This window comes from Chelonoidis abingdonii, chromosome 10, assembly GCF_003597395.2.
Source record: "Chelonoidis abingdonii isolate Lonesome George chromosome 10, CheloAbing_2.0, whole genome shotgun sequence".
Classification (NCBI taxonomy): Eukaryota; Metazoa; Chordata; order Testudines; family Testudinidae; genus Chelonoidis; species Chelonoidis abingdonii.
In genome coordinates, this window is record NC_133778.1 from 64,423,871 (window position 1) to 64,448,776 (window position 24,906).

Below are 24,906 nucleotides of genomic sequence, written 5' to 3' on the forward strand. Positions count from 1 at the left end.
GTTCACGATGTCCGGGCAAACGAACCACTCATGGCCATGGAACGACCTGCTAAGATGGCCCGCCAACTCGTTCTGTACTCCAGGAAGGTACAATGCTTGCAGGTGTATCAAGTGCTCTACACAGAATCCCACAGCATGAGGGCTTGCTGGCAAATGGGAGAGGAGCGTGCACCCTCGTTTGTTGATATAAAAAATTGCCATGGTGTTGTCTGTCATGACTGATACACATCTACCTGTCAGGTGGGCTTGGAAAGTCTGGCATGCCAGATGTACCGCTCTCAGCTCTCTGAGGTCTACCACACCTGATTGGAATTTACATGAACAAGTACACAAAGAATAACCTCTCATCCTAGTTCTTCTGCTCATGCTGGAGAGGACCATGGTCTTAAACCCAGAAGTCTCAGGTTCAATTCCCACTGTTACTGACTCATCCGCATTACACATTATCCTAGATTTCCTTTGTTTACTGACTTGGTAATTCACAACTCATCTCCTAGTGATTAATGAAAGCTAATAAGATACCAGTACAATCATTTTTCAAAGATCTAATTTAGTTAAACTTTTAAACTATGGAAGTACTTAATTTACTGGATAGGATTCTTGCATTGCCAGTATATTGCAAGAGCCAGGAATTTAAATAATAGTTATAACAAACTCAGATAATCCAAGATGATTAATGCTCACTTTTTTTTTTGTAAGTGTATTGTTTCAGCAGAAGAACACTACAATTTCAGTATAAACAGGATCCTCAAAATTTCTTCATCTTTCCTCATATAAAAATTTTATATCGTTTGCCAATTATAAAACTATTAAACTACTGGGTTTATTCTTCTTAGTCCTAAATAATATGTACACTAGTTTCTTTCTATAATCTCAAGCCATTCTCTTTACAATGATCAGGCTAACTGCTCTTAAACCGTACTTTATGATGTATCAGATGACTTCCTCTAACTCAGACTGCCTTTATCGCTCACTGGAAAACAAAAACACAGCCTAATCATTCTGACACCGCAGCAACTCACAGTTTTTAAGTAATGTATCAGAGGACAACTTATATGAAGTAAACAGTACATACCACAGCCAGAGGAATTCTGACAGAACTGTTCCAATAAGGCCATTAATGACAATGCACATCAATACCAATTTATTGGGAAACTCAAAGGCCTCAAATCCAGTATAATGAAGTAGGAAGAAACCTGGCCATAACAGCAGCAGATTAAAGAGGCCTACAAAACCTGAACATAAAAATCAAATTAATGTTAGTTTCCTTTCAGTTTCATCATAATTCCTTATTTACCTCTTTCTCCTCTTACTTGGCTTCCCTTACAGTTCAAATGTCTGGCAAGAGCTACAGAAATACTCTCTTAATAGGTTATTCCTATTCCTGGGAAAAGGAATACAGGAATCTTTAACGGCAAATGGTAAGCAATACTTTAAATATTTACAATATGAGACACTCTTAGGCTTTTAGTAGTTCTCCAAGTTCAGAATGCGTATTTGGCTTTCCACAAGTAAAGCAATCTTCCATTTTAAAGGTTCCAACAAGACAGAATTTACACTAGCAATAGGGATGATCTACAGCATGGGGAATCTAGGGTGTCACAACCACTATCTTTTTTTAAAGGCTAGATGGGACATGGTCCCATAACTATTGAGAAGGACTCTTGAAGCTTTTTTCAACTCCAACACAGGGTCACAGTACGACAGCTGGTCTAGTAACAAGGAATAAAACAGTTTAAAACAACAACAACAACAACGCTGTATCATGGACTTTTAAAAAGTGGTGCTGGTCAGTAAGCACCCCTGACTGAATCCAAACTGTTCATTTGAAACAGGGGTTCATTGGACAGTTACACAAGAGTCATAAGAAGAAAATATGAGTCTGAGAAAATAGGTTGTCAGTGCCTACATGTGAAAAGAGAACTAAAAGATTAAACTTTGGAAAAAAAGATTGGGAATTTAATTCCAGGTTAATGACTACTACTGTGGGTTTCAAAGCTTGATGCATGAACCACTGGTGATCAAAGAACAACTTACTTGTGGGTCTGGAAAAACTAGCTGACCACATGGTGCTGGTTTTACTTGTTTCCAACTGTTAAAATTACTTTAAACAAGACAACTGAAATATATATTCAATACCTTAACTTTTTGATAAAAGTAACTGCAGGAGTTGCCACAGGAATGCTAATAGTGCTGCCAATGAAAAAGATGATGGTATAAAAGATATGGTCTACCTCACGAGGATCAGCAAATCCTTTATTTATTGGGACAACAGTTCTGCTTCTCAAGTGAAATAACAGAATCATAGATATGTAACGTTGGAAGGTATCTCAAAAGCTCATCAAATCCAGCCCCCTGTGCTGCAGCAGGACCAACTAAACCTAGACCATCCCAGACAGGTGTTTGTCCAACCTGTTCTTCAAAACCTCTAATGGAGATTTCACAACCTTACTTGGAAGTCTATTTCAGAGTTTAACTATCCATATACACTTCTACCCCGATATAATGCGACCGAATATAACACGAATTCGGATATAATGCAGTAAAGCAGAGCTCGGGGGGATGAGGCTCCACGCTCCGGCGGATCAAAGCAAGTTCAATATAATGCAGTTTCACCTATAATGCGGTAAGATTTTTTGGCTCCCAAGGACAGTTTTATATCAAAGGTGTAAATAGAAAGTTTTTCCCTATAACCTATCCAGATCTCTCTTGCTGCAGATTAAGCCCATTACTTCTTGTCCTATTTTCAGTAGACGTGGAGAACAATTGATCACTGTCCTCTTTATAACAGTCCTTGACACATTTGAAGACTTATCAGGTCCCATCTCAATCTTCTTTTCTCAAGCCTAAACATGACCAATTTTTTAAACCTTTTCTCACAGGTCAGATTTTCTAAAGCTTTCATCAACTTTTTTGCTCTCCTCTGGACTCTCCAATTTAGCCACAACTTCCAAAAGCGTGGCACCCAGAAATGGACACAATACTCCAACTGAGGTCTTACAAGTGTTGAATACAATAATATAATTACCTCCCATGTCTTACATACGACACTGTTATATATACACACATCCTAGAATGATGTTAGCCTTTTTAACAAATGCAACACATTGCTGACTCATTCAATTTGTGATTCGCTATAAACTTTGGATTCCTTTCAGCAGTATCACCTCTTTCATGGTTGTGCATTTGAGTTTTCCTTCCAAAGTAAAGTACTTTGCACTTGTCTTTAATGAATTTCACACAAATTCTCCAATTTGTCAAGGCAGTTTTGAATTCTAAGCCTGGCCTTGAAAGTGCTTGCAACCCCTCCCAGTTTGGTGTTATCCACAAATTTTATTAACATACTTTCCACTCCATTATCCAAGTAATTAATGCAAATATTGAACAGTAGCAGACTCAGAACTGTAGCAGACTCTGGGACCCCACTAAATGGACTCAACTTATAGTAATTTCATCTAAACTGCTTTTCCCTTGTTTGCTTACGAGAAAGTCATGTGGGATTTCAAAAGTTTTACTAAAAATCCAGATACATCACATCTACTGCTTCCCCCTATCCACTGTGCCAGTAACACTATCAAAAAAAGAAATTAGGTTGGCTTGGGATGATTTGTTCTTGATATATTCATGCTGGCTATTCCTTATAACCCTCTTATTCTCTAGGTCAGGACTAGCCTATATTTTGTCAAAGTCCAAATTTCTTGCTCAAGGTCCAAATTTCTTGACTACCCCTGCTCTAGGTGCTAACAAACTGATTGTTTAATAATTTGTTCTACTGTCTTTCCAAGTATCAAAGTTAGACTGACTGGTCTGTAATCTCCCAGGACTTTTCTATTCCCCTTTTAAAAAGATAGGTACTATATTTGCCCTTCTGCAGTCCTCTGGGACGTCATCTGTCTTTCATCAGTTTTCAAAGATAATCACTAAAAATTCTGAGATTACTTCATTTAGAGTTCCTTAAGTACCCTATCATAAATTTCATCAGGCCCTGCCAACTTATCTAAATATTCTTTAATCTGTTCTTTCCCTATTTTGGCTTGTGTTCCTTCCCCTTGTTATTAATATTGTTTGTATTGAGTATCTGGTCACAATTAACCATTTTAATGAAGACTGAGCAAAAGAGGCATAAAAACTTCAGCCTTGTTGATGGCATTAATTAGCTCTCCTTCCCCTCTAAGTAGTGGACCTACACTCTCAGTATGTTAGGCACAAGAGAAAGATGAAAAGAACATCCTCTTACTGCCATATGTCCTTTGCTAGGTGTAACTCATTTTGTGCCTTACCTTTTCTAATTTTGTCCCTACATGCTTATAACATTCTTTTGTACACCTCCTTAGCAATTCATCAGTTTCCACTTTTTGTAGATATTTTTGTAGATTACTAATTTTGCAGATACATCTCTACCTCGATATAATGCTGTCCTCGGTCGACAAAAAAATCTTACCGCGTTATAGGTGAAACCACGTTATATTGAACTTGCTTTGATCCGCCCCCACCCGGAGCACTGCTTTACCGCATTATATCCAAATTTGTGTTATATCGGGTCACGTTATATCAGGGTAGAGGTGCAGTTCCTTAAAGTCTCACTAAGTAGCACAAAGACTGGGACACTCACTGCAAATTACTGATTTCTGGGAATTAGCAAGCAACTGAACACAAATGAACTATGGTCATTTATTTCATCATTTAGTTTTTATTTATTTCATAATATGCTAGTACACTTGAAATTTTGCTAATATGAAAACTCACAATAGCACTTTGCTATTAAGTCTGCTCAGAGGCAGGGACACAACATTACAGTTTTGCAGGTTATTAAGGCTCTATGGCACCATATATGGCTTCTGGTTTACAATCTGGACTTCAGAAATTATGGCATCGCAAAGTGAAGGACCATACTGAACTGCTCACTACAAAACCTGCACTACAACAAAAAGTTCAGTATACCAATCCAGTTTTTATTCAATATAAAAATACATCACAGGAATTAGCAACAGAGGCTCACTCACTTTATCACTGATGGCCTTACACGGAGATGTATCAAGCACCTGAGATTCTCATTGACTAAAGTGAGAGCTGCTGCTCAACACTCCTCAGAATCAGGCCCTAAGAACGGATTAGTACTGAGAATACTCAAAGATTAAGGCCCTATACCTGTAAACACGTATATTCTTAACTTTATGTGCACGTTTAAGTGTTTACAAGATTGGGGCCTGAAAAGCAAGGGATTTAGTTTTTCTATAAATGAAAGTTTTCAATATCGTCATTGCTATATTAAAATATTGCTGTTCTTACCAAAGAACATTGGTATATCAAGCTTATCTTCTCTGTCTACTTTTCTTTTTATCATAACTATATAGACAGCATACAGCATTGCTCCTACAAGAGACCACAGGGAACCTGTAAACAATGAAAAATATTGTTTTAAGACAAATGGGTTAGGCATAGTGTTATGAATCTGACTATCATACTTAAATCCCTCTACTGGGCAATTTTCTAATTGTAACAGTTCATTATAGAATCCATTACTATATATAATGAATTAAACTTAGGAAGATGTGACCCTCTACATGCATATATTGAAAGGGTATTTAATAAACATTCCTCAAAAGAAGCCATTTCCAGCAGTCAATCTTCCAGACTCTAATACATGACAGATTTATACTGCACTTCCTTCTCCCACCCCGTAGTTTTGAGCAGTTTATAAATGTAATGCTTTTTTTCCCTGGTATTACAATTTACAGTATGAAATTTAAAAAATATTTTATATACCTATTGTACTTCTTCCTGGAGATTTCTCAGACCCAGATAGATTAACAAGTACCACACCGCCAATGCTAGGAAAAAACATGATCAACTATTAGGCATACCACAGATTTTTTTTTTTTTTTAAACTGTCTCACACACGCACAGCAACAAATAAAGACACCAGTTTTATATATCTGTAATTAGACTGAACCTAGCTTTTGGTAAACCTGTGCTTTAAGGCCTACTCCAGAGCTCAATTAAATCAATGTGATTCTTTGCACTGACTTCCCTGAACTATTGATCAGCCCTTTGTGAGAACAAAGCTGACACATCAGAAATGATGTGCATTAATTCAAGATCTGCATTTTATTTAGGCTATCTGCTATCTATTCCAGTGTTTTCTCACTTTCTCTTCTCAAACATCGTTATCTCAAGGCTAGGTCACACTGACTATTCTGCTGTTTTCCATTCGCTTCTGACATGAGCCCTGCTTCTACAGGTCTCCCAATATCAGGCTAAGACTTGACAGAACAGTTGCTCTGTCTCTGACACTTAAATGGCTGCACTTAAACCCTCTCTTTCTTTCCCTGCTTCCACACGATATTAAGTTTCATTAAACATCTAATGCTTTTCATCTGCATTAAAACAAAATCTAAAATTAACTATCAGTAAGATAAATGTGTTAGTATTTATTATCTAATAATTTTATAACCAAATGCTATGCTTATATCTTAAATTAGGTTAAACGACCACAAAAACATACACCTCTACCCTGATATAATGCTGTCCTTGGGAGTCAAAAAATCTTACCGCGTTATAGGTGAAACCGCATTATATTGAACATGCTTTGATGCGCCAAAGTGCGCAGTCTCGCCCCCCCAGAGCACTGCTTTACCGTATTCTATCCGAATTTGTATTATATTGGGAGGTGTTATATTGGGGTAGAGGTGTAATTGCTTAAAGATGCCCTGCCCATTACAGTTGAGCAGTACATTCACTTTGACTAATAAAACAAAAGAATCTGAAGCATATCACCATTTTCGTATACACACTATATACTTGACCAAAACCTCACTGACAGATAGTGGAGAAGAAAAAAAAAGTCCAGAGCAGATCTATAAAATCTGACAGCTGAGAGTTTTGAATGATAGCAGAAAACTGAAACTAACCAGATTACCCATATATCACAGCATCTTTTTTCCTAACCCATTTAAATATTTAGAAGTTACTCAAGTATCATGCACACAACTTTCAGACACAAACATTAAAAAGAAAGTCAAAATTAGGTGAACTTCAAATTAGCTCTCTAATACTGCACACTAAAGTCATCTGACCCAAAAATGGGTTCAAGTGAAAACATATAGCAAAACAAGTCATTCCCGAGCAGACTAGTAACACCACAAGGTTCCAGCAGTGTCTTAACCCTAATCCTCAATTACTTAGTCTTCAGCAACTAGCATATAGGGAATTCTATTAAAGAAAGGTTTATATTTAGAGGGAGGAGACTCCTGGTCAGAGCAGTTGTCAAAAAAGGTGAAATTTTAAACAGACACTTCTACATTTTATTTTCTTTAAAAAAAAAAGTTTTTAAAGAACAAGATCTGCTCCTCTTGATATAACAACATTCTTCACCAAATAAATTGAACTCTCTCAAACAGCTTAAAAAATTTACCAGCTTCTTTAGGGTAGGGTCAGAGAAGGTGGTTGGAGATTAAAGAGTTCATATTCCTACCTTAAAACGACAGCTAACAATTTGGAAAGAGTAAACCGGTCTCCACTGTTACTTGGAAACACTGCAGCTAAGATTAAGGTAAAAAGTCCTGTAAGAGAAAATAAAAAGGTGTAACATCTTTTCAAGCTTTATTACTAATCTATTCAATAAACTGTACTACCACTATTTCAATTTATTTTAAATGTTGTCTAATCACTTCAGATTAGTTTCCATACTTTTAATCTGAATTATTGCAACAAAATTAGTATGTCAGTTTGTCTTTAATTTTCTTGTATTGCTGAAATGTTTACAGTGTCTAAATTGAAATTCAAAATCTATGCCCCAGACAAGTAAAAATACATTTAACAAAAATGAAGACTGCAATTTAAACATGCAAAGGAAATAAACTCAGTTAAATTCAAAAAGAAATCAGTCCATGTCAAAAACCAGTGTATATTGCAACTACGCTTTTTAAATAGCAATAACTAAAGCAGTGCACTATTTTTGGGTTGCAATAAATGTAAGTATAAGCTTTGAAAGACAGTCTAATTACACGTTAAAGCAAAACTGTGGAGCAATTAGCGTCTGTCATGCTATGATAAAATTAGACAGTCTCACTGAACATGTAAAAAAACCTGCTTAGAAAACTTGTTGATGTCCATAGTAGGGATAAATTATAGTTTTTGGGTCAACAGAAATATGAGAGACACAAAAAGAGCTCATCTAATTTTAAATTAAGACACTTTAATGGTGAGCGTAACCATTTCTTAAAAACACTGTAGCTTGGTATTTCTTTTCACCCCTCCAAACAGTGGAATTGATTAGTTCTAATTATGACATTCCCTGCAAACTTACCACTGTAAAATAAACTTTTGTTTTTATGTTGCAAACTTGAAAGAGTGCTAGATTTTTGTTTTGTTTTCAGTTCAAAAACAGATTTTTTTCCTTAAAGGAGATCTGCAAGTCTAAAATTCACAAAACTAACATTAGAATTATGCCCTTAATGCCTCCAGTGACCAGCGTCAGGGTATACAGCAGAGCCTCCACTGAAATTACTTTCACTCCCACCCTTCTTTGGGTTATTGTAACCCAGACCTGTCATATTATCACTAGCTCTTTATAGCACAGCAGCTGTGCCATTTGGTTCAGATCACATCCACAATACTCAATACATATAGCCTAAGGGAGTATACTGCTGTCCCCCTCCCCATTTAAAAACAATTGCATTGCAAATATTATTGTTCTCATACCAATTAAAACTTAAGTGTATAGAAACTGCAATAGTTATCATCCTAAAGACAAAAAAAAACCAAGGAAAAATTGCACACCGATTTCAGGTGTGGCACCATGTCCAAGAAAAGAAGCTCACTTTTAAAACACCAATTTCTTCTGTATGTGAAGAATTTTCTTTTTTTTTTTTAAAGAATAAGTTGCAACCACCTAAAAGGTCAGCTTTCTGTGGAATCCAAAAAGTTTTCTAACTATAAAAATGTAATGTACTCGTAGAGCTATATAAAGACAAAAGAATGCAAGTTGCAAAGTGGTAAGACATAAAGATAGTAAAATAATTTGCAACAATATACGGAAAGCTTCTAAGCCATCATGTTTGGTTTTTAAACTTCACGCTTCTCAAAGATACACATAATAGTCAATTTAATGAAATAGTGCTGGCGTAACAAAAAGAGCTCTAATTTATAAACAGCTATTTCAGTAGCTCTTATAATGCACGTTTCATATCTTACCAGAGGTTGAAGATAGGATATTAACTATGGCAACTTGTGCATGTAAGAGTGCTTCTTGATAAGAGAAGTTTGCCAAAAACCACTGCAGAACAAGGAAAGTAGTTTAAATGAATAAATGGATAATCACACAAGGTATTAAAACAGTCTGTTCTGCCTGTGCATTAACTCCTGCAATTTTTAGATTTTTTTATATTTACCAGAGATATCACTTGAACCAGTATACACAAAAATCAATCAGAACAAGGCTGTCACACAAGTCCTTTTGTCTTATAAATAACAATATCAATTTCTAATTGTTATTAAGAAGAGGTAGAGGTATTAAGTAGCAGAGGTGAAAACAGGCAACGTGAACAGCTTCAGTGGCATCTACAAGAAAGTAATTATTGCAGACTTTAAAAAAAACAACACACTAGAGATAATCAGTGAAAATGGCAACTGCAAGTCAGCAACAACCAAAAAGCTAACAACTTAGTTTGAAGTCATCACTTTCAAACTGTTTGCAAAAACTGAGAGAAACTACATATTTCCATAAATCTCAAAAGGTTAAGTTAACTATCACCCCATTTAAACTGATTCATATACTGGGGTCCTATAACATCTTAAGTACATAAACAAACAAGCATCTCCAAAACAGACATAATACAGTGTCTAGATCAATTATCTAACAGGTATTCTGTGAGGATTAAAATGTTTGTAAATATTTTGTAAACGGTAAATATTAGATCATTTAGTGAGCAAAAGCTCATTAATAATGTTATCCCAAAGATATTCTTAGTGAAACTACCATTCTCCCAAAAATTCTTTCAAAAAAGATTTTACTTTCTGAATGATGGCCAAGATGAAAAATACAGCAGTAGTAGACACAGCCAAGGTACCTTTTAGTAGCAACTGCAAAAGCAAGAGCAGTATCATTTCATTTGTTTGTAAACTAAAGGAAAGAATAATCTTATTCCAGATAGTTTTTACGTACATATGAAACTAGTTTTCCTTTAAATTCTGTGGACATCCACTCAATATATGCATCCATTTCAAGAAATTCCAGTAGCCAGATCACTTTCCTCTGGTCAGTACACCAGTTAAACGCCACCTCCTGAGCTACTATACCCATGAAGTATCTCCTGCTGTACAAAGAGCTATGTGTGGCTTGCTCTTAACCATATTTTAAATAAAATGTCTCTAGCACTACAGTAGGGCCACTGTTAGAAGGGCCACCACTGCTATGTTATCCTCCTCCTCAGTGTTGGCTCTTAGGAAACATGCCACTCTCACCTCTGTGTTTCCGTGACATTGAGAAATGCTGCAGAAGTATGTGAAGATGACCAGTCTGCTAATGAGGATAAAGATATCTTGCAGCCCTACCTATTCTCATTGGGGAGAGTTGAGGATATCCTCTTCACCAAGCCAAACATCTTCATATCACTGCATGGCTGTGTATAATGCCACAGGATGAGAGAGACAACGTGGTGGCAGCTTTCAAGATGTTCCACAGAAAGAGAACAGGGCAAAAGCTGCATTTATAGGTCTTTTCTCCTCCTCCACCCCCAAACTGAAAGGCAGTTCTACATGCTATAGCCACAAAGATGTGGGTACAGTCAGGGTTCAGCCCCACTCCCCTATACAAGGAAGAAACAACAGCTGGTGTTTAAGTAACCCTGGATTTCTGCCCAGGCAAGACTAGTGAGTGACTTACCACATCCATTCCGAAGAATGGAGTAAGACATAATTTCCAATGGCCCTGCCAGCAGTAGAACCTGTACTACAATTAAATGCAAGCCTGAAAACACATTGTACTGTTCAGAGTTCTGTTTTAGGGAAGTGCAGATAAGAGAGGTCATACTGTATTTAGCACACATATAAAATGAGAAAAACACGGAAAAAATAGAGCACACGCCAACATTAAATACAAGTTCATGTTAATTATTATGTAAAACAGTTCAATATTTGTAGCTATACTTAATTTTCTTAAAGAACAAAGGACATACCACAAAGCAAAAGAAAAAGCTGATTTTTGCTACTTGAGTTGCAGTGAGTTTCCCTACAGTTTTTAATATTGATTCCTGCTCCTTAACAGTTGGATATGACATGCGAGACAACTTTGCTTCCAATGCATGGCTTGATGGAAGTTGTCGAATCTCCATAACATTACTGAACCTTACACGAGGCTTTTTGGGAGCTTAAGGGAAAAAAAAAAAAAAAAAAGTGGCACATGATCATTCAACTTTTCATGCTATTACACAGAAAAGAAAAAAAAGTGATGTTTGATCCCATTGATTACAGAAGTTCACAAATAATGATTTGAACTTCTATTTTCCAGTTCTGTGATGGTGCCCTGGCCCCTCTGAAGTCAATGACTTCACCCTGGGGCCAGGATTTCACTTGATGTTTTGCTATTTAGTCAAGCAGGGCTACAGAGGCAACAAAAACAGGCAAGAGGAACTATCTTGTGTTGTTGAAGAGTCTGGCTAGTGTCTCTCAGGAAAAAAAGTACCCCATACAGTTATGCTAAACTGTAAGAAAAGGATAGTTGTAATATATAGCATTCTGAGGGTAGGAGCCTTACACAGATCTTTGAAGTTTCAGTAGGAATCTGGAGGATTTTTCAGGTTTGGAGAATGAGTCAAAGAATCTAATAGTTACATCAGACAGGTAACTTTTATATACAAACAAGAGTTATTGCTTTTGTTTTCATTTGAACAATACTAATTATAACAGTGTCTCAGGTTTTTCTATAGTACCTAATACTGCGGTAGCTGACAATATGCACAGCTATCCATTAAAACGTTGTTGTTTTTTAAACCCTGACCAACGTAGCTGTTGGTCTAAACTTAAAAGTTAGGTTAACTCTAAAAGTGTGTGAGCGGGAATCCCAAAATTCCAGGAAAGGCAAATAAATGAGGCCGGACACCTGAGGGGATTTGCTCACAGAGACCAGGAACAGGATAGTGGTGGAGCTAGCTCTGCAACCACAAGAGGGGCAATACAGACACAAAAATAGTCCCTGTACCAAAGAGCATTTTGAAATTCTGAAGTCTTTACTCACTTTTTTCAGTATCACTATTAGCACTGCCACTCTTTTCACTTGCTAAGTCATGAAACTTTACAGGAACATACAAAGGTTCACTCTGAAATGCAGCAGGACAAGTAGCATATGAAGTTAAACAGACATTGAAACTGTTAGCAAATCTGTTATCTTAGGATACCTGGAAACAAAATATTAAAGGAACAACAAGTTCCATAAAATAGCAAGACAGTCAGAATTTTTAAGCAGTATCACCATCTCTCTACCAAGTCTCTTCACTACTACTAAGCTATTTCACTTTCTAGTACATATATAAAAATACATGACCAACCTATTTTAGAATATACACCGCTACCCCGATACAATGCTGTCCTCAGGAGCCAAAATTTTTTACTGAGTTATAGGTGAAACCGCATTATATTGAACTTGCTTTGATCCGCTGGAGTGCGCAGCCCCCCGGAGCACTGCTTTACTGCATAATATCCGAATTCATGTTATATTGGGTTGTGTTATATTGGGGTAGAGATGTATTTTAAATCCAATAAGTAAACCCTTTTTAAAAAATAAATAAATAAATAACTAAAAGCTTCTAACAAGTTAATATTTTAGACCAGTCCAAATATAACAACTAGCATGCAGGTCCCAACAAGATTTAAAAACGAAGACTGACAAAAATCACCTATGCAGTTTATTTCAGAGGAGGAAAGATGACAGTCCATTTCTCTTTCAAGTTGTAAAATGGGATTACGATATGTTAATGTGTTCACCTCCAGCTGAATCACTGTTGCACAGCCTTGGATTTGAAGGCTGTTTGGATTTATCTCTGGCTTTCCACATTTTGCTTTGCAAAAATTGAGCTGAACCTGGGAATGTATCCCTTGTATGACACACTGATATTTCTTTCATAGTCCAATCTAAATTCAATTAATGTTTTATTTCAGAGAGATCCCACATCTCCCACTGTAAGTAGCACGATTTCTTGCATGACACATCACTGCCATTTTAACTAAATGCTTTTCAGTCATTTTGATTAAAGAAGAAATGCAACGAATCTTATTTCCCTGAATGCCTGCAAATTTAAGTGTACAGGATGGAAATAAGGGACATAGGGGTGTCTTAATCATACAAAAAAATTAAGGGACTTACCAAAGAACTGTTTACAGTGTTATCTGTTGTACAAGCAGCAAAATAACCTTCAGCATCTGCAAACTAATTAAAGATTTTACATTTAAAATTCTAACAAGTCATTGTAAAATTTTAATATAAAATGCTAAGTAAAAAATGTTTACATTGTAGTCTACCATAGTTTAGTCACAAAATACTGAAAAGGAAAAATAACTATAAAGTTGATTAGTATTTTACAAGCCAACAGAGAAGATCAGCAACAGCAAAACTAGGTCTTGTTCTGCAAAGAGCTCTATAAAAGCAATTCCCTACAGGCTTAACACATAATCTATATATAACTGTTTCTTATCAGAAATGCTGAAGGAATTATTGAATTTAATGTCTATAAATACATTAGGTTGGTTAAACTTGGTGCACAAAGCATTGTTTTAAAACAGTCAAATGTCTAATAGTACAGCTTTTAGTAACAAGCAGGGCGGATAAAAATCAATGATTTTTAAAAAAATAAACTGTTGGATTTTTATTTAAATTGGATTTTTTTGATAAAATGCTTTCTGAGGGAAAAAACCTATTAAGATATGTTACAGCTCAAAGGTATCTCATCATGGAATAGGGATTATAAATTCTCATTCTATAGTATGAGACAATATATTCATGTAATGTTTGAGAAAAATTTTGTAAAAGAGTTCCAATAGTTCATGGATTAGGAACCCAATCTTATGGGGCTCCAGGGTTTCTATTTAGATTAATCTTTCTATTTACCCAATGAGACTCAGTGCTCAGTCTACATTCAAAAAACAGTACCAAGCAGAGATGCTTAGATTTGCAGTTCTCAAACTGGATTTGTGTCTCCAGAGATAACATGCTTGTTAACAACAAAAATGGTTTGTTTGTTTGTTTTTTAAATAAATAATATATGGAGGTGAGAAATAACAGACCTCCACCCTATTGTCCCTCTGCAAATTTGTGTACAGAGTCAATCCCTTACCTCTCTCTAAAAGTGCAAAGTTTCAAAAAGCTCAGTGAATAGAAGATTGTTGGGAATGCAATAGATTTGGACAAGGAGAAGAAGTCTGGAGATAAATGTGAGAAGGGAGGGACAGGCAGTAGAAACAAAAGTGAAACTGTTTGAGCAGCATATTCCAGAAGTCTTGAGGTCCTTCCAAGTGTAGCCTTCATTAAATTTGAGATCTGCCATACCATTATCTCACTAGAAGGGAAAACCTAAAATGGCAGCAGGCCATAAAAAAAGACCCAGTTTGGGAATATTGTAATGAAGTTCCTCTACCTGTGCGTGCAAAATGCAACCAGTGCAACAAAGAAATGCAAGGCCTGGTTGCCCGAATGAAACGACACCATGAGAAGTGTCCCTTCTCAGAAGGAAGCTGCATTGAAGATGATGAAAGAAACATGTCTGAACATGCAGGATTTTCAGGTTAGTAAACTTTTTTATTTCATACTTCTTTTTTAAAGACTGCCTGTCTTCCTTCTGGACTATTCTTGAATTCTCATGTTTGAGCAAAAAATATAGTGGTTACTCTATGGTACTATCATTTTAGATGCAGTTGTGATAAAAAATAAATAGCTGAAATAGGCAGATCTTCCTTTTTCAATTTCACCTTTAAAGTAGTACTTAGTGAATGCAATGAGTAATACTAAATGAGCAGTATGGTAGTAATAATTAAATAACTGCATTGACTTATTTTGTTTAGGAGAATCCATCCTCAACATACAGAATTCTGAAGACTATCCACCTTCAAGATCACCATTATTTTCTAAAAAGTTTCAGAGTTATCTGCCAACGATAGTGTTTCAGTCACATCATGTATATCTTCTGTCTTTCTGGCTGTTTCCTCTTAGATACAGGGAAGGACCAAAGAAAAACACAATAGATTTTTGTTAGTTAGGTGATTGATTTGGTTCATTGTGTCTGGGAAATGTCTTTTGGGGCTTTTTATGTTTTTAAAAAATTGGTGAACAACATTCAAAAGTTTTTACATCTTTTGCTTTCTGGTGCTTTTTTTGAAATGTGCTCAGTATACTGTAACCATTTTTCATCACTCATTTTAATAATGTGTAGAAAGGATCTAGTGCTTGGGAATTAATTTACATTTGAAGATATGATAGACTTTATACTCAGAAGTGAAGAATGACCTGGCTAGCTTAGAAAGCTTAGCTAGCTAGATCTACACCAGGGGTCAGCAACATTTGGAACACGACCACTGCGAGCTGCAGGGGGCTGGGCCTGTGTTTGGTCAACATAAACAAAACCCACCAATGGATCTACCCTGATCTACACTATTCCACCAAATCCTACTCTTCAAGTTTACATCATCTGTGAGAGACTGATGCACTACTTTTACTTCGTTCATAGATTATAAGGCAAGAAAGGATCATTAAATCATCTGGTCAAATGTCCTATATAACAAAGGTCAGTTACCGCTCCACTAAGTCCACTAACTTGTAGTTAACTAAAGCGTATCTTCGACAAAGGCATCCAGTCATGATATGAAGAACATCAAGAGATTCATTGTTAAAAATGAATTTGTCAAAAATGAATTTGTCTGGCTTCAACTATTGGTTCTTATTATGCCTTTCTCCACTAGATTGAAGAGCATTTTCAAACCCAGTATTTTCTCCCCAAGAAAGTACTTAGACACTATAGTCAAATTACCTCTCAATCTTCCTCTCAATAAACTAAATAGGTTGAGATTTTTAAGGAAGACACTTCTTCCAGCTCTCACTGCACTTTTGTGGCTCGTTTCTGAGCATTCTCTAGTTTTTAAACATGTTAAAATTTTGACACCAGAATGGTATGCAGTATTCCTGTTTAGGACTCACCAACACTGTATACAGAGGTAAAGTCACTTCATTGTTCCTACAGCCACAGATCTGGCAAAAAGATCTCATGTGAATTGCATATGGAGCACATGTTCAGTTGCTTGTCCATTATGTCCCCTAAATCCTTTTCAGAATCATTGTTTGTAGGTTATGGACTGTGTTCCTTGTCGTTAAGTGCGTAATTTTGCATCTGGCCATATTCAAATATATTTTTTTGGAGCAGGCCCAGGTTACCAAGCCATCCAGATGTATGATTGCTTTGTCCTCCTCATTATCTACCACTCTGCCAATCTTTGTGTCATCCACAAATTTTATTACCAGTGATTTTATATTTACTTTCAGATGATTGAAAACGTTGAATAATGTCACACCTAATACCAAACCTTGCAGCACCCCACTAAATGCAAACCCATTCAAAGACGATTCTCCACTGACAACTACTTTGAGAGATCAGTTAGTAGTTCTTAATCTCTTTAATGTGTGCTCTCGCTATAGTACAATTGTTTCTAATCAGAATGTTGCACAATAATAAGTCAAACACCTTGCAAAAGTTAAGTACGTTACATCTATGCTGTTACATTTATTAACCACATCTGTCATCTCAAAGAATCAAATCATGGTTGACAAGACCTGTTTTCCACAAAACCATATTCACTAGCACTAATTATATTCATATCTGTTAATTCTTTATCCATTGAATCCTGTATTACTTTCACATTGTTTTGCCTGGGACTGATGTCAGGCTAATGGACACATTAGTTCCCCAGGTGACTCTGCCTGCCTTTTTTTTTTTTTTTTTTATAATACTGGCACAATGTTATCACTTTCCTAGTCTTCTGGAATTTCCCCTGGAATTACTTCTATGCCTCTGCAATATGTTGTTAGTTCCAGGCCTCTCATGAGAGTTTCAAGTCTTTAGACACTGAATTTAATATCAAACACCAAATTTTGAGTGTAGAATATGCCCATCATAATGTGAGCAGAGTCTTTGTCTACAAAGATGTTTAACAACATAAAACCCTACACATACATTTGTTTGGTAACAAAACCAAAACTCATTCTACCAAGTTCCTGAACATGATCTCAAAAAAGTGTCTGATTTTAGTCTCTTAAACATGCTATTCAGAATTAATCTGAAGAAACTGAATATAAAAAGTGACAAATCATAATGTTACAGTACTAATTCCAGGCATAGACTTAATTGTACAACCTACAATTACTATTTCTGTCTGTTCAGTTTGTAATGGTACTTTAACGAAATCAGTATTTGATTCACTTAACATCTGGAGTTTAGCTTATGTTATTGTAAGGCCAGGTCTATATGACAAAGTTTTGCCAACATAGCTGTGTTGGCAGGGAAGACAAGGAGGAGAGGAAAAAACAAACAAAGCAAACCTCTAACTGACACAGATATGACAGCAAAAAACCCACAACCCATGTAGATGCAGCTTATAATGTCAAAATTATGTTATGTGCAGGGTGGTGGCTTAACTATGCCAGGTAAAGAATTTTTGCTGGCATAATGGGCATCTCCAGTAGGGGGCCTTGCCAATAGATCTATCAGCAAAGTAATATATACTAACCCTTAATTCCATCCCCCATTAAACTTTGAATTACTGTGTATATTTAGGTTATTAAACTGAAAAATACTTACAAAAGCTGCATGCCTTCCACGAAACCCACGTGTACACTGTTGCCTCCATGGTTTCCAAACAATAAATCCCAAGAGGTATAGAACAAACATGGACGTTTTTGCAAAGGTACTGAAAAAAGGCTTCTCGTACTTCGAAAAAACATACTGCAGAATGAAAATAAAATAGCTATAGTCTTCATAATCACTGATGAGTCATGTGACTTCTCAGTTAATCAGTGCTTTTCAAGTCCAAATCAGCACAGTGATTTGTCTTGAAGCCAAAACACATACAATAGAATCTCAGAATTACAAACACCAGAGCTACGAACTGACTAGTCAACCACACACCTCTTTTGGAACCGGAAATACACAATGAGGCAGCAGCAGAGGACATAAACAACAAACAAACCAAAAAAACCCCACAAACACAGTACATTACTGTGTTAAGCATAAACTACTAAAACAATAAAGGAAAAGTTAAAACAAATATTTACAAGGTAAGGAAACTCTTTCTGTGCTTGTTTCATTTAAATTAAGGTTAAAAGCAGAATTTTTCTTCCTCATAGTAAAGTTTCAAAGCTGTATTAAGTCAATCTTCATTTGTAAACAAGCTGGAATTGTTTAAAAACCAGTTAAGCAACAGTGATCTTTTTTAGTCTATTAACAGCAACATCGCTTATTTTTCAGTACGGGAACCAATATAACCATAATAATTTCCCCTAACAGGCTACTGGCAGAGTTTCATAAAATCTGAAATGTGAAGCTAGAATGACAAGTTCATTATACAGACTAATTTTTAAGGATATAACTAGATTACCTGCTCCCTGTGGCAATAGTGGCTTTTTTTTTTTTAAACAGATATTATACCTAAATCAGGTTTTGACTCCCTAACTAAAAAATAAAAATACTTGTTGGTTCAAGATACTGACAATTTCTAGATTAAACAACACCCTCCATAGTTAAAACAACAGTTCTTGCATTATACTGGCTCATAGCACTGTTTAGCTACCTGGAAGATTCTGATTTTTTCTCGCCCTTCTTTAAGATTAAAAAAAATGTGTCAAGTAAAACTCTGTATAAATGTGATCAGAGTTTCAAAAATGTCTATGCAATAGTATTCTCCCCCCTTATTCAAAAATAAGAAGCATGAAACAATGCTTACTGAAGTGAGTTCTGAGGAGGCAACCCATATCACATCAACAAGTAGAAGAATGACAATTCCAAGAGCCATTCGCTTACGCTGAGTGGAGGAACTGCACTGGGAGCTCATTCGGTTCATGATAAAAACCCAAACCATTTGTAACCTATTAAACATCAATACAGAACACAATACAGATTATAGGTAGTGACTATATAGTATATATAAATATAAACTAAAAAAATCAGTTATTCATACTGCACGAATGCTGAGTACCTAGCTATCAAAGCAACCACTGTAGACTAGAGGCCGGTCTATACTTGAAGTACTACACTGGCCCAGCTGCATGTATGGGGAAGACACTCCATGCCAACATACCGCCAGTATGGTCAGCGTTTAGGTCACTGTACCCTGCATTGCTCAGAAGGGAGTCTTTTATACCCAAGTGATGTAAGTTAGATAACTTCAGTGGTAGCGTAAACCTGTCCTAGCTTTCAGCTACATGTGTCATATAAAAGGACATTAAGACAACTTATGTAAAGATGTATTTAAAACAGAATAAAAATCAACAGGAGAGCATGCAGACATGTCTACTACAAATTTCAAGACATCAAGTTTAGGTTAACACGCAGAGGACCTCTGGCAATTTAAAAGTCCCTACCCACGTTGGTACTGACAAGATCTACGTTATCAGGACTTAAGGATAAGGAAGAGATGAGCAAATTACTAGAATACCAAGAGTATAAAAGGGTTTAAATGTTTAACTATGGCAATACTTGCTCATATGTACAGGAAGGAGCATGCTGATCAAATAAGGGCATTAAAAATGTTGTTTAGGCTGCAAAATCAAGTCAGAAAATGCTAGATATACAGCTGTCCATGCAAATTTATTTCTGCTGCCCTGGGCATATGCATCATTGTAACATCTTTAATGATATGATCACATACTATTTTTTCCCCCACAATACCCCTGCCTCATTCAGTGCACAGGATGGACATACATTGCAATGGATTAAATACTGCATGGCCAGACCAAAGTTGTCACTGCAAATTCCTAACTTTAGTTTTTACAGTCAAGCACTTGAAACATTATTTTAACATTTTTTCTGAAGCTGAAGAAGGTATATCGTAAAATATCATACAGGTCTTTTAAAGTGCAGGGAGAGTGAAATCAACCCACCTTTTCTATATCTTACTACAGATGCCTTTGAAATCACAAGCTGCATTAGTCTTACTGCAAACAAATACTTATCTTGACCATGCCAGCAATACACACACACTTGTACATTCACCAAGGTGACAGAAGGGTACTCAAGTTTATTATACAACTAAATTTAAATTTTTATGTGGCACTAAGACTACCCATCAGAAGACCTGAAATTCAGCAAGACCTTAAGTTTTATGATTTAAAAAAAAGTATCAGTTTAGGGTGACAAAATGTTTTCTTTAGACTCTGAACAGGAAGTTAGAAGTCTCATAACTTCTTTCTGGCAATAATAGTGTCAGGTAAGTGTACTCGCCAGTGGACTTTGGCAAGAGATATTGATTTAGCAAGCTTTATGCTTTTAACTGCACTTCTACATACACACATTCTTAGAATAAATTTATTTAAGAGATTTAATCATGGACTACTTAAAATTCCTTTCTATTTATTAAAATAAAAAGCTATACTAGTAAGGATTCCTTAATGAACTGAACTACTAGCTCATTTACTTTTATGTAGCAAATCCTGACTCTGGAATAAACTTTCTTTGCTGAAAGAAATAGTGTAACAAGGTAGCTGGCCCGTCTCCAGTTTAAGTCCAGTTGTGTGCCCTAATTTGGTGTGATGTGGAGGGCAGGGTTGCCCTGAAAGTTTTAAAAAAGTGACTGCGAAAGGGAAGAGGAGTTTAGAATCCAAATTCTAGAGAGAGTACTCTGGAGAAGAGCAAAGATAAGCTGAATGAGGGAGGCAATATCCCAGAAAGAGGGATAAGAGACAGTTCCCAAGCTACGCAGTGGACCCAGATAAGGCTGTTGATAGCAGGAAGGCAGTTGGGTGGTCACCTACAAAACTAGCGCAGGCCAGAGAGCCATGACCAGAGAGGGCTGAAGGTTGACACTAGCCAAGGGAGATGTCTCCTGCTCTCTGAGCCAAAGAGATCTGAAGACTGGGGAGTGATGGAGTTGTGACCTTGTTGATGTCTCCAGGTGAGGGCTAGCTGAGAATGAAGCAGGGTAAAAGAAAGACTAGTGAAAGAAAGAGTGGCTCTCCAGCTTCTATTGCAGTCTGAAGGCTACTGTAGCCTAAGGCTCATGCATGCCTGCTTTGCTGAGGTTAGGAACAACCAGTAATCCACTAAATGGTGGAGCCACTGACCCTCAGCGATCGCACTGCCTAGTCACATCCCAGATCCCCCTACAGCTCCAAAGCACACAGCTGGTACAGATCATCCAGTAGTCTCTTGACCTCTTGCCCTACTCTTCCATATCAGACTTAACCCACTTCTGCATCTGAAATCTGCTGGAGAGAATAGTGGAGGGAAAGATTTCCCCCTAAAGTTATTCTTCTAATATTTCAGAGATCACAAGTTATCTCGATTGGTTTACATTTTATGGATAAATTTTAATACACATTATACTGCTTTCTACTCATGGTTAGTCATTTTAGGTGACATCAATTACAAAACCACTTATGTCTGAAGGGTTTTTTCAATACTTATTAAAAAGTAACAGTCAAGATCACCACAACTCTAAGAAATTAGAGAAAAATATTTATCTTTTCAGTTTTCTTGAGCATTTGACTGCAATGTGTGTATTTAGCATCTCCACTTCCCCTATATGGCCAGTTTCTTGTTTTCTGTGTTTCACGCTGTAACAAGAAAAAAAAAATGCTTAATAGGAAAATGTGATTGTGAAATCTCAGTTTGCACCCAAGACAGGTGCAGTACTGACTAGACTGAAAGTTGACGGAGTCCTTGGTATCTGTTCTGATCCTCAATATCAAACCCATGACTCTTCTCTAAAGCTTCGATAAAAGACATCTTACAGCACTATGTATTACAGCAATATTAAAGTTTGTAAAATTTAATATGGAATGCGAAGTGTGTGAAGAGAAAATAAGGATTCTGGATATCTTAAACTGTTGTACTATTTCAATTCTTTCACAATATGCAAATAGATTTTAAATCATGATTATTTGTAAAAAGGAAGTGAAAATATGCAGTATTTTGTTTCCCCACACTGAGAACATGCTGAAATAAAAAAGAACATTGAGAAAATAATTACCGAGATTTATATTTTACATACCTGCACAGTAATTTTTAAAAACAAAATAAATGCTTGGACTTTAATAGACTTCAAGATGTCATTGTCAAGATGAAAGCTGTCTTCTAAAATAAAAAAATAAAATTTGAAATACTATGTAACATATACATGTTCATTCAACAGTAAGTTTTCTAAACAGAAAACAAATTATATTGCAGGGGTAGGCAACCCGTGGCACACGAGCTGATTTTCAATGGCACTCACATTGCCCGGGTCCTGGCAACCAGTCCGGGGGGCTCTGCATTTTAATTTAATTTTAAATGGAGCTTCTTAAACATTTTAAAAAACGTATTTACTTTACATACAATGATAGTTTAGTTATATATTATAGACTTATAGAAATAGACCTTCTAAAAAGGTTAAAATGTATGACTGGCATGTGAAACCTTAAATTAGAGTGAATAAATGAAGACTTGGCACAACACTTCTGAAAGGTTATTGACCCCTGGTATATTGCAAAGGGGATGAACGGGAGTCACATGGGGGAGTCACAGACGGGTTCAAAAGGGCTAGTGGGAGGACAGACTGGGGTGGAGGCTGAATGGGAGTGGGTCACATGGTGACAGAGGGTGGTTGAGAGAGAGTACAGGAACACATGGGGTCAGGGAGAAGACGAGTGGTTGAGTGGAGATGCAGGGACACAGGGACTGAATGGGAGGGGGTCCCTAACTCCCTAACAATCCCTGCCCTACCCCCCATACTGATGACGCTCGTTAAAAAAAATAATGTGTTAATTACATTTGTGACTGAACTCCTCGGGGGGGGAATTGTATGTCCCCTGCTCTGTTTTATCCACATTCTGCCATATATTTCATGTTATAGCAGTCTCGGATGATGACTCAGCACTTGTTGTTCATTTTAAGAACACTTTCACTGCAGATTTGACAAAACACAAAGCAGGTACTAATGTGACATTTCTAAAGACAGCTAAAGCACTCGACCCAAGGTTTAAGAATCCAAAGTGCCTTCCAAAATCTAAGAGGGACGGGTGTGGAGCATGCTTTCAGAAGTCTGAAAAGAGCAACACTCCAGTGCAGAAACTACAGAACCTAAACCACCAAAACAGAAAATTAACCCTTTGCTGGTGGCATCTGACTCAGATAATGAAAATGAACATGCATCAGTCTTCACTTCTTTGGCTTTTTATTGAGCAGAACCAATCATCAGCATGGACGCACAAAGGGACATATGAATCTTTAGGGCATCTGTAGCGTAAATATCTTGCAACGCCAGCTACAACAGTGCCACAAGAACCCCTGTTCTCACTTTCAAAAGACATTGTAAAAAGAAGCTGGCAACTTCTCCTGCAAATGTGAATCAGAACTGGAAGGGACCTCAAGAGGTCATCTAATCCAGTCTTTTGCACTGGTGGCAGGACTAAGAATTATCTAGACCATTCCTGACAGGCGATTGTCTAACTTGCTCTTAAAAATCTCCAATGATGGAGATACCACAACCTCCCTAGGCAATTTATTCCAGTGCTTAACCACTCTGACAGTTAAGAAGTTTTTCCTAATGTCCAATCTAAACCTCCTTTGCTGCAATTTAAACCCGTTGCTTCTTGTTCTATCCTCAGAGGTTAAGAAAAACAATTTTTCTTTCCTCTCCTTGTAATAACAGTTTTCAAGTATGTAAAAGGTTATCATGTCCCCTCTCAGTCTTCTCTTTTCCAGACTAAACAAACCCAATTTTTTCAATCTTCCATCATAGGTCATGTTTTCTAGACCTTTCATTATTTTTGTCACTCTTCTCTGGACTCTCTCCAATTTGTCCACATCCTTCCTGAAATGTGGCACCCAGAAATGGACACAATACTCCAGCTGAGGCATATTCAGAGCGGAGTAGAATTACTTCTCGTGTCTTGCTTACAGCACTCATGCTAATACATCCCAGAATGATGTTCACTTTTTTTTTTTGCAACAGTGCTACTCTCATGACTCATATTTAGCTTGTGATCCACTAAGATCCCAGATCCCTTTCCACAGTACTACTTCCGAGGCAGTCATTTCCCATTTTGTATGTGTGCAACTGATTGTTCCTTCCTAAATGGAGTACTTTGCATTTGTCCTTATTAAATCTCATCCTATTTACTTCAAAATGATCCGGACAAACTGGAGAAATGGTCTGAATTTTAATCCTATCCTTCAAAGCACTTGCAACACCTCCCAGCTTGGTATTGTCCGGAAACTTTATAAGTGTATTCTCTATGCCATTATCTAAATCATTGATGAAGATATTGAACAGAACCAGACTCAGAACTGATCCCTGCAGGACCCGCTCATTATGCCCTTCCAGTATGACTCTGAACCACTGATAAATCCTCTCTGGGAACTTTCTGTATTAATATGTTCAGCAAGGAATCTATTTGTCAAAAACATTTCCTGAATCTTTTCTGTTCTGTGTACTGTTACAGACACACTTGCTGACAGGTATTTTGAAATAAAATACCAAAATAATTGAAACTGTTGTGATTATATTGTATTATTTTGATAAATAAAATATGCAGAATTTTAAAATATTGTGCACAGAATTTTTAATTTTTTGGCACAGAATTCCCCCAGGAATAAGACATGGAACATATACTGAATGACTAATAAGCCAGGCTCAGAGGCACTTGCAGCATACTTTGAAGATGAAAAGCTTATCATT

General features: G+C 36.6%; 1 protein-coding gene across 5 annotated transcripts in view; it reads right to left on the minus strand.

The window, feature by feature from the left end:
* SLC35F5 (solute carrier family 35 member F5) overlaps positions 1-24,906 on the minus strand; it is a 42,755-nt gene that overhangs the window by 16,083 nt on the left and 1,766 nt on the right. For 3 of the 5 annotated variants that reach the window (XM_032783752.2, XM_075070266.1, XM_075070267.1), the window contains 11 exons: positions 22,240-22,322; positions 18,976-19,117; positions 17,835-17,978; positions 13,361-13,423; positions 12,236-12,317; positions 11,178-11,368; positions 9,196-9,277; positions 7,475-7,562; positions 5,767-5,831; positions 5,290-5,394; positions 1,076-1,235 (listed from right to left, as the gene is read on the minus strand). In XM_032783752.2, the coding sequence (XP_032639643.1) occupies positions 1,076-1,235; positions 5,290-5,394; positions 5,767-5,831; positions 7,475-7,562; positions 9,196-9,277; positions 11,178-11,368; positions 12,236-12,317; positions 13,361-13,423; positions 17,835-17,978; positions 18,976-19,110 (1,115 nt within the window). In that variant the 5' untranslated portion in view covers positions 19,111-19,117; positions 22,240-22,322. Of the gene's footprint in view, positions 1-1,075; positions 1,236-5,289; positions 5,395-5,766; positions 5,832-7,474; positions 7,563-9,195; positions 9,278-11,177; positions 11,369-12,235; positions 12,318-13,360; positions 13,424-17,834; positions 17,979-18,975; positions 19,118-20,131; positions 21,697-22,239; positions 22,323-24,906 lie in introns of those variants that run through there. The other 2 variants (XM_075070265.1, XM_032783753.2) reach the window with 2 other exon arrangements.